Source organism: Rana temporaria, chromosome 2, assembly GCF_905171775.1.
Source record: "Rana temporaria chromosome 2, aRanTem1.1, whole genome shotgun sequence".
NCBI classification, from domain to species: Eukaryota; Metazoa; Chordata; class Amphibia; order Anura; family Ranidae; genus Rana; species Rana temporaria.
Window position 1 is genome coordinate 250,257,588 of NC_053490.1, and position 14,157 is coordinate 250,271,744.

At 42.6% G+C, this 14,157-nt stretch overlaps 1 protein-coding gene across 1 annotated transcript in view; it reads left to right on the forward strand.

Moving 5' to 3' along the window:
- Positions 1-3,401: 3,401 nt before the first annotated feature.
- LOC120926643 (CGRP receptor component) overlaps positions 3,402-14,157 on the forward strand; it is a 57,640-nt gene continuing 46,884 nt past the window's right edge. The window contains exons 1-3 of the mRNA XM_040336767.1: positions 3,402-3,518; positions 3,751-3,787; positions 9,863-9,961. Coding sequence (XP_040192701.1) covers positions 3,511-3,518; positions 3,751-3,787; positions 9,863-9,961 — 144 coding nt within the window. The 5' untranslated portion in view covers positions 3,402-3,510. The remainder of the gene's footprint in view (positions 3,519-3,750; positions 3,788-9,862; positions 9,962-14,157) is intronic.

The window sequence follows — 14,157 nt, forward strand, 5'->3', positions numbered from 1 at the left end:
GGCATGACCAATCCTACAAACAGCATGAGATTGACAGCTCACGCCTCTCCAAAGGATGATCTAAGCACCCCGCCCCCTCAATTGGTGTGGCCAATCCAGGAAGAGCTGTCAGTTTCCTTTATTCATAACACGTTCCACTAAGCCCAGCAAGGCGGGGACTTGGGCGGGGTCTCAATGACGACACACGAGCATCATTCTACAATACAACAGTACGAATAATCTAGACAGCCAGCGACTCAATGGCACTTCAGGAGAGTTCCCGCCCGCAATGATTGTGGGCTTGGATTCGAACCTGGCCGAAGTCGCTGCCAAGTTTTATTACTACATAAATGTACAATTCCTCCTAATATACGAGAATTGAATATAATGACTACAATGTGTTAGGAAGTGTATAATATAACAAATAATATTTTGTAATATTTAAAATAATATAAAAGAAGCCCGGTACAAATTGTCTGAGTAAAAAGTTCATGTTTTTGGTCGTTATTGACTATTGTGATACATTTTTTGTGACTGCATGGTGCAGTGTTTGGGCTGTGTGATAGAAACAGCTGTGCTTTACATAAGTTGGCGGAACCTTCTATATAGGGGGCTTGTTTCTGTACTGCACATAGGTTGGCGGAACCTTCTATACAGGGGGCTTGTTTCTGTACTGCACATAGGTTGGCGGAACCTTCTATACAGGGGGCTTGTTTCTGTACTGCACATAGGTTGGCAAACCTTCTATATGGGGGGCTTGTTTCTGTACTGCACATAGGTTGGCGGAACCTTCTATGCAGGGGGCTTTTTTCTGTACGTCATATAGGTTGGCGGAACCTTCTATACGGGGGGCTTGTTTCTGTACTGCACATAGGTTGGCGGAACCTTCTATACAGGGGGCTTGTTTCTGTACATCACATAGGTTGGCGGAACCTTCTATACAGGGGGCTTTTTCCTGTACTGCACATAGGTTGGCGGATCCTTCTATACAGGGGGCTTGTTTCTGTACTGCACATAGGTTGGCGGAACCTTCTATGCAGGGGGCTTTTTTCTGTACGTCATATAGGTTGGCGGAACCTTCTATACGGGGGGCTTGTTTCTGTACTGCACATAGGTTGGCGGATCCTTCTATACAGGGGGCTTGTTTCTGTACTGCACATAGGTTGGCGGAACCTTCTATACAGGGGGCTTGTTTCTGTACTGCACATGGGTTGGCGGAACCTTCTATATGGGGGGCTTGTTTCTGTACTGCACATGGGTTGGCGGAACCTTCTATACAGGGGGCTTGTTTCTGTACTGCACATAGGTTGGCGGAACCTTCTATACAGGGGGCTTGTTTCTGTACTGCACATAGGTTGGCGGAACCTTCTATACAGGGGGCTTGTTCCTGTACTGCACATAGGTTGGCAAACCTTCTATATGGGGGGCTTGTTTCTGTACATCACATAAGTTGGCGGAACCTTCGATACGGGGGGGGGGGGCTTGTTTTTGTACGGCACATATGTTGGCGGAATCTTCTATACAGGGGGCTTGTTTCTGTACAGCACATAAGTTGGCGGAACCTTCTATACAGGGGGCTTGTTTCTGTACCGCAAATAGGTTGGCAGAACTTTCTATACAGGGGGCTTGTTTCTGTAGTACGTCACATAGGTTGGCGGAACTTTCTATACAGGGGGCTTGTTTCTGTAGTATGTCACATAGGTTGGCGGAACTTTCTATACAGGGGGCTTGTTTCTGTACTGCACATAGGTTGGCAGAACTTTCTATACAGGGGGCTTGTTTCTCTGTAGTACGTCACATAGGTTGGCGGAACTTTCTATACAGGGGGCTTGTTTCTCTGTAGTACGTCACATAGGTTGGCGGAATCTTCTATACGGGGGGCTTGTTTCTGTACTGCACATAGGTTGGCGGAACCTTCTATACAGGGGGCTTGTTCCTGTACTGCACATAGGTTGGCGGAACCTTCTATACAGGGGGCTTGTTTCTGTACTGCACATAGGTTGGCAAAACCTTCTATATGGGGGGCTTGTTTCTGTACATCACATAAGTTGGCGGAACCTTCGATACGGGGGGGGGGGGGGGCTTGTTTTTGTATGGCACATATGTTGGCGGAACCTTCTATACAGGGGGTTTGTTTCTGTACATCACATAATTTGGCGGAACCTTCTATACAGGGGGCTTGTTTCTGTACTGCACATAGGTTGGCAGAACTTTCTATACAGGGGGCTTGTTTCTGTACTGCAAATAGGTTGGCAGAACTTTCTATACAGGGGGCTTGTTTCTGTAGTACGTCACATAGGTTGGCGGAACTTTCTATACAGGGGGCTTGTTTCTGTAGTACGTCATATAGGTTGGCGGAACTTTCTATACAAGGGGCTTGTTTCTGTACTGCACATAGGTTGGCAGAACTTTCTATACAGGGGGCTTGATTCTCTGTAGTACGTCACATAGGTTGGCGGAACTTTCTATACAGGGGGCTTGTTTCTGTACTGCACATAGGTTGGCGGAACGTTCTATACAGGGGGCTTGTTCCTGTACTGCACATAGGTTGGCAAAACCTTCTATATGGGGGGCTTGTTTCTGTACATCACATAAGTTGGCGGAACCTTCGATACGGGGGGGGGGGGCTTGTTTTTGTATGGCACATAGGTTGGCGGAACCTTCTATACAGGGGGGTTGTTTCTGTACAGCACATAATTTGGCGGAACCTTCTATACAGGGGGCTTGTTTCTGTACTGCAAATAGGTTGGCAGAACTTTCTATACAGGGGGCTTGTTTCTGTACTGCATATAGGTTGGCGGAACTTTCTATACAGGGGGCTTGTTCCTGTACCGCACATAGGTTGGCGGAACTTTCTATACAGGGGGCTTGTTCCTGTACCGCACATAGGTTGGCGGAACTTTCTAAACAGTGGGACATAGGTTGGCGCTGTCTCGTCACATTCGGTTCCCCATTACAGATAAGTCCGGAAGTGACGGTCCGTCGCCGCCATCTTGCTACACCCCACACTCCTGCACATTAATGATAGAGTGAGAAGAGGCAAGCGGACATCTTGTTACACCCACCGGAGTTTTAGATTTCACAGTTATTTTCAACACAAAACGGAGCTTATATGCTTGAATACAGAAATTGGAAATCCGACGGACTGTTTAGATGTTACATTTTAAAATCGGCAGCAACCCTGCTGAACTTACATGGTTGCTAATGTGACAGAGAACACCTCTGATTTTCACATGTAAACAGTCCGTTGAACTTACAAATACTGTATGTAAGCATATAAGCTCCGTTTTGTGTTGAAAATACTTGAATTCTAAAACTCCGGTGGGTGTAACAAGATGTCCGCTTGCCCCTTCTCACTCTATCATTACTGTGCAGGAGTGTGGGGTGTAGCAAGATGGCGGCGACGAAACGTCACTTCCGGAGCAATCTGTGATGGGGAGCCGAATGTGACTAGACAGCGGAACCCTCTTTACAGTGATTTTGTTTCCGGGGGGAAGTAGAATGGTGTAGGACCACGCGCAGGAAGAAAGCATGGAGGTGTAAGTTGGTTATGGGCATAACATTGCAGGGTCTGTGTGGACTGAGGTTGTGTTGCATTAATATACAGTGTCTTAGATTACTTTACACTTACTGTATATAGAGTAGGAGATTGGATTACAGGCAGTATTGGGTGGTCATTGTCAGTGAAACGAATGAACACTGCTGAGGTTTGTAGTTGTTTTATTATGTTTACATTATTTTGTCATTAATGATGTTTCTTATTTATTCCAGAAAAGATGCAAATGCGGCATTGCTAAGTAATTATGAGGTATGTACGCAAAGAAAGGAACCAATTATATGCTTATGCAGACAGGGAGTGTGTCCTTGGCAAGGCACTATGTTCCCCAGCAATTTAGGAGGGACTGAACCCTAAGCTGGCCATACACATTAAAGTGGTTCTAAAGGCTTCTTTAACCATTTCAGCCCCAGAAGGTGTATCCCCCTTTGTGACCAGGCCATTGTTTTGCGTTATGGCACTGCGTGCAAAAGGCTGTTCCCAAATAAAATGTTATGTCCTTTTTTCCCTACAAATAGAGCTTTCCTTTGGTGGTTTTTATTTTTTGCGTTCTAAACAAAAAAAGACAGACAATTCAAAAAATATATATAATATTTCTTACTTTCTGCTATAAAACATGTAAAAATTCTATTTTCTTCATCAAAGTAGGCCAATATGTAGTCTGCTACATATTTTTGGTAAAAAAAAAAAAACCCCATTAAGCGTATATTGATTGGTTTTCGCAAAGGTTATAGCGTCTTCAAGCTATGGAATAAAATATATATATATATATATATATATATATGTGTGTGTGTGTGTATATATATATATATATATATATATATATATATATATATATATATATATATATATATATATATATATATATATATATATATATTTAAAATCTGTATTTATGTATGTATATATGTGTGTGTATATATATATATATATATATATATATATATATATATATATATATATATATATATATATCTCTATCCTCTCATTTTAATTTTAATTTTAATTTTTTTTTTTTTTTTTTTTTTTTTTTTTTTTTTTACTAGTAATGGTGGCTATCAGCGACTTGGTGGAACAGCAATATTTTGGCAGACAAATCAGACTGACTGACTTTTGACACTTTTTTGGGGGAGATCTGTGACATTATTACAGTGATCAGTGCTAAAAATATGCTTTACTGTCACTGTACTAATGACATTGTTAACATCAGGGGCGATCAAATGGTTAACTGTGTGCCTAGGATGTGTTTTCTAACTGCGGGGAGGTTCTTTTACTACTTGAAGACATGAATCTGTGAACCTGCTTCACAGGGTCCATGTCTTCTGTTGTCACGGAATGACAGTCTGCGGCAGACTGTTATTCTGTCAGAGTACCGAATGATTGGCGGCGGTTTTATGCTTCTTACATTGGTGATGTTTTGACCTGTGCAAAAACATGTGACTTTCTGCCTGAAAACGAAACGCTCAGGTGTGAATGCAGCCTTAAGTAAACTGTTTCTGTATGTGATGTACAGAAACAAGCCTCTTACTGTTCAGAGCTATTTATCCCTCAACTCTCCTTCAAGGCAAAGGAACAGCAGCAGTGCCCCTTGACTACTAGGAATAAAATTGCACCAAAATGGTACGGGAGTATAAATCATCAAAATCGCTCACAAGTTGCACTACATAATCACACCTCAAATAACTACAACGCACATCACACTAATGTGAGCCATGCCTAAGTGCTGGACAAATATCCTGCAATCTAAAACAGCCAGGTATAAAAACTCTGTGTCCTCTTCTTGCTGAAACTATATGCATCTTTAACAGGGTGAATTCTCATTTAGAAAAGATTGCATGCTTACAGACTGTGTGCACATATAACACTTGAGGTTTGAAGTGAGTGGGAACAGTAGTCCTTGCTTGAAATAAAGTTCAGTGACAAAGAAATCTTGAAGCCCTCAAATAAGATTTATCTGCTCTTGGTTGACATAAAGCTGGCCATGTAAGGGTTGATGTTGTCACACAATAGTAATGTTTTGCCCCATGCAGACACCATATCGCTACAGCTGCCCCAGCCAATTATATGCAGCCACCCCTCACCCCCTTCATATTTAGGCATCTGCATTACAACACAGGAAAAAAGACCTTGTACACTTCTTCATGCTCTGGACATTCTCTGCTACACAGAGGGAGGGGGCGTGAAAAAAACGTGAAATCAAAAGGCTGCTCCACACACTACTCCAGCATCACTGGTCATGTATGGGCTGCAGATGAGGGTGGAAGGAGGGGGGGTTGTTGAAGTACCTACCTAGTGCTGCTCCCAATTGCCCTTCCCCCCTCTATTCTGGTCCTGCTACCAGCGTTAGGCTGATAGCCTACCAGTGACAGGAGTAGTGATGCAGCTGCCTTTGTCGCTACTCCCTGGGTAGCTTTCCAGTGCAGGACAGGACTGGATGTTAGATGCCATCCCCACCCTGGACAAAGCCGATAATTGGTCCTGCCTCCACCTATGGGGCAGGGTCCATGGAGAGCTCTGCAGCTCAGTGAATCCGGGCTGTACAATAGGCGCTGATTCCAGCACGGTGCAGACCGCTGGTTAGGGGGGGGGGGGGGCTGGCTGCAACCACCACTTATAGGGCCCCCTACTGCCAGCCCAGGTAGTGATTGCAGCATCCTTCTCCGCTTTCCCTCTAACTATCTGACATCGCTGTACTCCCCGTCACTTCCCATCCGTGAGCGGCAGTCACCGCAGAGGAAAGACAACGGAGGCGGAGCCAGCCCTGATGGGGCCCCATGAGCACTTGGGGCCCCTGGGCCGTGCCCAGGGGTGCCCGCTCAGTAAGATGGCCCTGTATGTACCATTTGGAACATCTCCTGTCACTTCGTATCCCATAGCCAGAAACAGGAAGTCCCTACAAACGCAAGGAATACCAGGTTGTCACCAGAGTGATCAAAACTAATGTCCCCATTGGAATATTTGCCCTTTATAAATGTTCTGGGGACAACTCAAATTTTTCTTTTTCTTTCACTTTTAATGACGGTAAACGTGACAAATAGAGAGGATATATCTCCCTAATGCAGGGATCCTCAAACTACGGCCCTCCAGCTGTTGCGGAACTATATATCCCATAAGGCATTGTAAAACTCTTGACATTCACACACATGACTAGGCATGATGGGAATTGTAGTTCCTGAACAACTGGAGGGCTGTAGTTTGAAGACCCATTATCTAATGGGTGCAGAGGTAGTGATAAAAACCTGGCGGGTATTCTAATCCATCTCCAATCTGTCCAAAACGAAAGAAAAAATAGAAATGCACTGAAATTTTGGTGGCTGAAGCATATTGGCCGAAAAAATTGTTTTGTTTCTGTGGCTCCTGCCGCGCTCCAGTGCCCTCCGCCGCTTACTCTGGCCAACGGTAGCGGCGGAGGCGATCGGATCCTTTTCCTAGCCTGACATGAAGACGAGTGAGGGGCAGATGGCCCCCACCCGTCTCCAAATCAATGCAGGGTGGAAGCGACGTCAAAACGTCACTTCCGCCCATGGCTCTTAAAGGGCCATTTTTTTTTTTTTTTTTAATTACATTTTTTTATTGCATTTTAGTGTAAATATGAGATCTTTTTGACCACAGATCTCATATTTAAGAGAACCTGTCATGCTTTTTTCTATTACATGGGATGTTTACATTCCTTGTAATAGGAATAAAGGTGACACAATTTTTTTTTTTTTTTAAAGAACAGTGAAAAAATAAAAGGTAAAATAAATGAGAAAAAAAAAAAATGTAAATGCGCCCTGTCCCGCTGAGCTCGCGTGCAGAAGCGAATGCATAAGTGAGTAGCGCCCACATATGAAAGCGGTGTTCAAACTACTCGTGTGAGGTATCCCTGTGATTAGCAATAATTCTAGCCTATGGAGATTTTTAAGGGTAAAAGTTTGTCCCTATACCACGAGTGGGCGCAATTTTGTAGCGTGACATGTTGGGTATAAATTTACTCGGCGTAACATTATCTTTCACAATGTAATAAAACATTTGGCTAACTTTACTGTTGTCTTATTTTTTTTTTTTTCTTCGAAAACTGTATTTTTCTCCCAAAAAAATGTGCTTGTAAGACTGCTGGGCAAATACGGTGTGACAAAGTATTGCACCGACCGCCATTTTATTCTCTAGAGTGTAAAAAAAATAAACTATGTTTGGAGCACTAACACATGAGTGAGAGAGAATAGCATTGGAGGTTTCCATAGAGCACTCCAAGAGGTGAACATGCAGCATTACACCATCCGTAGAGCTATATTCTATGATGGCTTTTAACATGCCTAAGGTGAGAGGCTAGAGAGCATGGTGGTGACAAGGGAAGCAGGATTTATTGTCACCCTTACCATGGACTGTCACAATTAACAGTGAAGGGAAAGAGCACAATTATACATAATCTTTAGGACTTCTATATAGGGAATATGTTTATGGCCATTAATAATTTATTTTGATATGTGAATACTCAGGTTCCAATCTTGAGATACACGAATAATTGAATATTTATGCACTAGAATCACTTTAATTATATAAATATGACGTTTGTTATAATTCTTGGACAAATAGAGAGGGCGAATCTCCTTAAAGTGATAGTAAACTCTCCAATTTTTTATTTTTACCTACAGATAAGCTTATAATAAAAGCTCACCTGTAGGTTTAGTGAATATCTCATAAACGATGCATGTTTAGAGTTATTCTAGTGAGCAGCAGCTGGTGATGTCACTGGCACATGCGCTCTGAAGGAACGGCATACTCGTGCTGTTCCTTTACATCTCTGTTCCGTGGGTGTGACGACATTGCAGCTTGGCTATTCAAGCGGCCACAGCCCAGGAACCAGAACAGAAGACTGGGCCAAAATGAACGCCCGTCTGTGGTGCCACTGGAGGTCTTCCTTTCAAGGGAAGTCTTTAATAATGTGCTAGTATGCAATGCATATTAGCACATTATGCCTTTACTTTTTTATTTCAACCGCTTTAACGGGGGAACAGACAGCAGTAAAAACTGACAGTTGTTATAATCTCCCTCCCTTTATCCAAAATGTAATTAAAAAAGGTTTTACAAAAAAAAAAATCTGGAACCTGAAGGTCTCTATGCAGAGCTGTACCAGATTTTGCACTCTCTAGTTTTAATAAAGCAACCAGCATATGTGTTATAAAGTTAGGGTGGGTGCTGGAATCGTATATGTTATGATTGAATTCCATACTAGGTAGGTGGCTACTGACACAATATGTGTTATAAATTAATTGCATGCTAGATAGAGCAGGTGGGCATTGACACCATAATGTGTTTTTAGCCCCAACAGTGCAAGAATGTATGTACATGGAACCTTACCAGAGCTGGTATAGCTTTAGCAAGCAAAAGGCTTCACACTTGGTAACAGAGCAGCCACTACGTCAAGCCTCCCTCTATGGCCCTGCGCAAAAAAAAAAAGGGAAAGTGATCCCTCAGCAAGAGATTTCAACCTGCTGGTCGCTGGTGTGAAACTTGTATCCATATACAGTGTGGTCCCACTCTGAACACTTCATCCTTTAAGTTTTAATGCTACTTAATGCCTCAACTCTGGGCTGTGGTATAGAGTTCCCTGCAGATTTTACAAGTAAATCCTCTGTCTGAGGGACTGGAATGTGCCTTGTAGACCTTTTATTCAAAGAACCAGGACCGCAGAGGGGGCGAGACTCCTTTTCCACTTGCCTCGCTATTATACCAGTTACATTCCACATAAAACAAACCCTGTGTTGCTTCTCTGTGGGGGACCAGCCAGAATGAGGATTTTCACTGAAACTGAAGAGCCTTAAGGGAAATGCATTGTATTTCAGCAACTATAAATTTTGGATTGACTCTGTTTAGTTTTCATTACTTTGAACACATTCACAGATTTGGGAGTATTTTTGTCAGTAGGCAATAGAAGTAAAATGTAAGTAAAATATGGCAATAGATTGCCAGTGGGCTTGGTAATGAAAGACATCAAATGGTTATTTGTTGATATTGGAGTTTTGTTGTTTCTCCTATACAATACAACTTTACCAAAAAAAATGACTTGGTGGAATGAATGAGAGAATGTCGGTGAAAAAACAGTGTAATAAAATCAATGGAAGATTTTCATCTGTTGTCTTTTAGATTTTGTGTGACGAGTGTGTGCAAACATAGTGACTCCTTTTGACTGCTTTCCTTGTAGTTCAGGTGAACTCATCACCTAGGACTAACCATTCTAGTATGTACTAAGTAATGAGAATTTTGATTTTATTGTTTTTTTTTTTTTGTTTTGTTTTCGAACCCCTATAGACCTTAAATATGTTTATTTTTTCTTCTGCTCTATAGGTTTTATATCTGCTTACAGACTTGAAAGCACAGCAAAGGGAGGCAAGAAAAAATAAGAACAGTGTTGGACAGCAGAATCTTAATACCATCATGTATGAGGTAAGTTGGAGATGCTGTTGTAGGGTTACATATTGTGTGAATGTAATGCCTTCATTTTTGATGCAGAGGTCTAGCTGGCATACCCCCTATTGAGTCAGACTAGTAGCTCTGCAATCAGCAAATCTTATGCTCCCCCTTACTAAGTCTATGTTCACGTCTATGTGGGCTGTGCTTCATGCGCTTTTCGGGCACGTTTTGCAGTGCGTTGTTTTTAAACCCTTGTTCTTGGTGCATTTTTGTATGCAGTTTTCATGCATTGTCTTTTTTTTATTTTTATAAATGCACTGTATTTAGCTCGTTGCTAAGGAGCTGGCCAGGTGCCAGCAGCCACATCCTTAACAGCCAATGAGTCATCATCTGTCAACAGGGTTTACCGCTGAATGCAAAATAAAAATTGTGAAATAAAATTGCGTGCCCCGCATCAAGGTCCATACCCTGGGCAGTGGCTGTGGGGGTCTGCGGGCAGGGGGCTTACCGCAATCTGGAAGACCCCTTTTAACAAGGGGACCCCCAGATCCTGGCCCCTCTATGTAAATGAGTATGGGGTACACTGTACCCCTACACCGCCAAAAAAAGTGTAGTGTTACAAAACGCAAGAGACGTTTTTGACAAGTCCTTTATTAAAAATCGTGTCTTCTCTCTTCGGTGGTTTCTACTCCCTCCTCTCTCTCTGCTGATGTCTGCTTCGTCCGCCGTGGCTGCCAACTAAAAATAAAAAAAACACTGTCTTCCTCTGATGCTGGCTACCTCTGTTGTTTTGGCTCCCGCTGTCTGTCATTTCTTATTTAGCCAAGGGGGGGGGGGGGGCGTGGCCAGAGGCGTATCTAGTGAAAATTGCGCCTATGGCAAGCACTGAAACTGCGCCCCTGTCGAAACATTTGAAACCAATCTTTCAGATAACCTTGACAAAAAAACAGCTAACAAAACTAGTGATATTTATCATCCCTTGTGATACCTTGGATAGTGACATATCCTCTTTATGGAGAAATCTGGGGTTTATTAGACCCCCGATCCCTCCTCTGCCCTCCAAGGCCAGGTAAATGCAGAACCAATACTGGAAGTGATGAAATCTTCATCACTTAAGGCCTCAGTTTTCAGAGGAGAGGGAGAAACTGATGTTCCTCCTTCTTTGTGCGCTGCTAATCCAACTAGATGGAATGGGAGAACAGGGGAGGGCTGTGGCTGAACGCAGCAGGGATAGCGCTGCCATTGTCCATTAGCAAAGATGCTGAAAAGGAGATCCTGTCTTTGCTCGGGAGGAGGGAAAAAAAGACCCTCAGACCCTGGTAAGTGCCTTGCTGCCCAGTCACTCAACAGCGCCCCCTTCATATGGCGCTTGCCATGGCTGCCATACCCTAGATATGCCACTGGGCGCGGCTATCCAGTGATATCACCTGAAGATCTGCCCATTGTGACGTCACATGATTAATACAGCAAGGAGTGTTTTGGACTTTGGCAGAAAAAACACTGTTTCCACACACAGAATAGGGATCCTTCTGGCAAGGAAACAGGTTTGTTTATTTCAGCTTTGGTTGCACTTAATGACATAAATAACAAATACATTTACATATGTTTATTTTATAATCCCTAAATATGTGCTGAAAAGTATACATATAACCATGTTTAAACACTATTTCTTAGTTAAAAATGTAGGAATATTCTGCGCTGAAAGAATAAATCTGCTACTAGACAACTGTGATACAAATTGTAAGAAAATCGAAAGCAGCGCTAAATTTTAATTACCATACATATAGTGCAAATAATTAAGGATGTGCAAAAAAATCGATCCAAAGCAACATATAAAGTGCAAATGCTATGCAAAGTTTGTGAACTGTCCACCAGACATACATACATACTTGCACCAATAGTCTTCACCATTCTGTTTCTAGATGAGAAACTGTGCTCCCCCCCCACACACACACACACACATCACCTTTTAAATAATAATAATAAAAAAAAGCCTCTTATCGGACAGTATATATATATTGTTCACATGTTCTGACTGTTATGTTAACAGGAGGTAATCCAAATATCTCTCCATAGAGATGCTACAAGATTGCAGCATTGTTAATATTGGGCCAACACTTTGGTAAACAACCAGTGTGCTGAAGATTGGTGAAGTGCTGGGCCACAAACTGGTTAAGAAGGAGTCCCATAACCAATTGTAGGAAGCATTAATGTGCAGGAAAGTTGGGTACATGTAGAAACCAGAAGATCTTCCTGGGGGAAGAATATAAAAGGACCAGTGGATGCCGTGTGGTGTTTCTGGGTTTACATGAAGGCATTCAAAGCTTTGAAATCCAAGATAGGCAGGTGACGACCCCCCACCCCTCCTTTTTGGTTTAAAAATGGTGAACAGGTTGAAGAAAAAAAGTCTGAAAAACTTTCTGCAATATTTTTTTTTTTTTTTTTTTTTATCATGCTTGGGTCTGCGACAATCCATGCCAAGATGGTATGTGGAGCAGGAGCTGTTAATTCCTCTAAGTGTAGGAAGCAGTGAAATCCAGCTTGTGTCTGTCAGATTTAGCAAAGACAAACCTTAATGCGGGGTTCCAACCACAATTAGCATTTTTTAAATGTATGTCCTTTCATTATGCGTTTTTATAATATAAATCCGGTCACTTACCATTTTACAATCCACCGCCGCTCAGCATAGTTATTCAAAAAAGATAGTTTATAAAACTATGTCTACACCGTTGTCATTTTGCTTGTGGGCATTGTGAAGCCCACAAGCACTTCCTGGAAGTCTTGGATGGGGAGTGATAATTGGGTAGCGCACTGCATCCTGGGAAATGATGACACATATTTCCCAGGCGCATTAGAGGGAGATGATGTCAGGATCCTAGGTGATTCCAAAGACAGATTTCGTGGGCCTGCATAGCAACAGGCATTTTTTAAAGAACCTTTTTTTCTAATCGATATACAGCTGTCACATGACCCAGCTCTTTCCTAGCCTGTCTGCAGGGAAACATAAGCAGGAGGAGCTTTTACTGTAGTCCTCTGCTACTGATCACATGTTCTAATAAAAAAGAAAAAAATCAAACGTCCTTTGGGATACAGAGTAGTCCTCTGCTACTGATCACATGTTCTAATAAAAAAGAAAAAAATCAAACGTCCTTTGGGATACAGAGTAAAATTAAATAATTTTAACAAACTGTTTTAAATTCAAATGCATACAGTATATACTGTGTGTGTGTGTGTGATTATATATATATATATATATATATACGGATCATGTCCGATCCGCGATCCGAACGGGCCGACCTGTACGGATCGGCACAGCATCCGATCCGCGGAGCGCACCGCCGCCGTGTCCTTAGGAAAGGCCGCGGCTTCGGCCTAGCTCCGGCGGCGGTGCGTGCTGATGTCATCACCCCTCCCTCTGCAGTCTGCACGTGTATTCTTCCAGAGCGCGCAGTCTGCGAGTACAGTGAGAGACCAGAGTACAGTAGTAGTAAGTACAGTTGATTCTGAGTTGATTCATCAAAAATGGCTATAATTTTCAGTGTGTACTGGGGGCAATGTTGGCTATTATTATTATTACTAGTGGGAAAATGGCTATAATTTTCAGTGTGTACTGGGGGCAATGTTGGCTATTATTATTTACTAGTGGGAAAATGGCTATTAATTTCAGTGTGTACTGGGGGAAATGTTGGCTATTATTATTATTACTAGTGGGAAAATGGCTATAATTTTCAGTGTGTACTGGGGGCAATGTTGGCTATTATTATTTACTAGTGGGAAAATGGCTATTAATTTCAGTGTGTACTGGGGGAAATGTTGGCTATATTATTATTATTACTAGTGGGAAAAATGGCTATTATTTTTATTACAGTGTTACTACTAGTGTGGGGGCAATGTTGGCTATCATTATTAGTGGGAAAAATTAGTGGATGAGTCTGACTGGATGTTACAGTGAGGTGGGGGCAATGGTGGATGTTACAGTGAGGTGGGGGCAATGGTGGATGTTACAGTGAGGTGGGGGCAATGGTGGATGTTGTAACATCATCCACCATTGCCGCCACCGCCTCACTGTAACATCATCCACCATTGCCGCCACCGCCTCACTGTAACATCATCCACCATTGCCGCCACTTCACTGTAACGTCATCCACCATTGCCGCCACCGCCTCACTGTAACATCATCCACCATTGCCGCCACCGCCTCACTGTAACATCATCCACCCCTGACATCA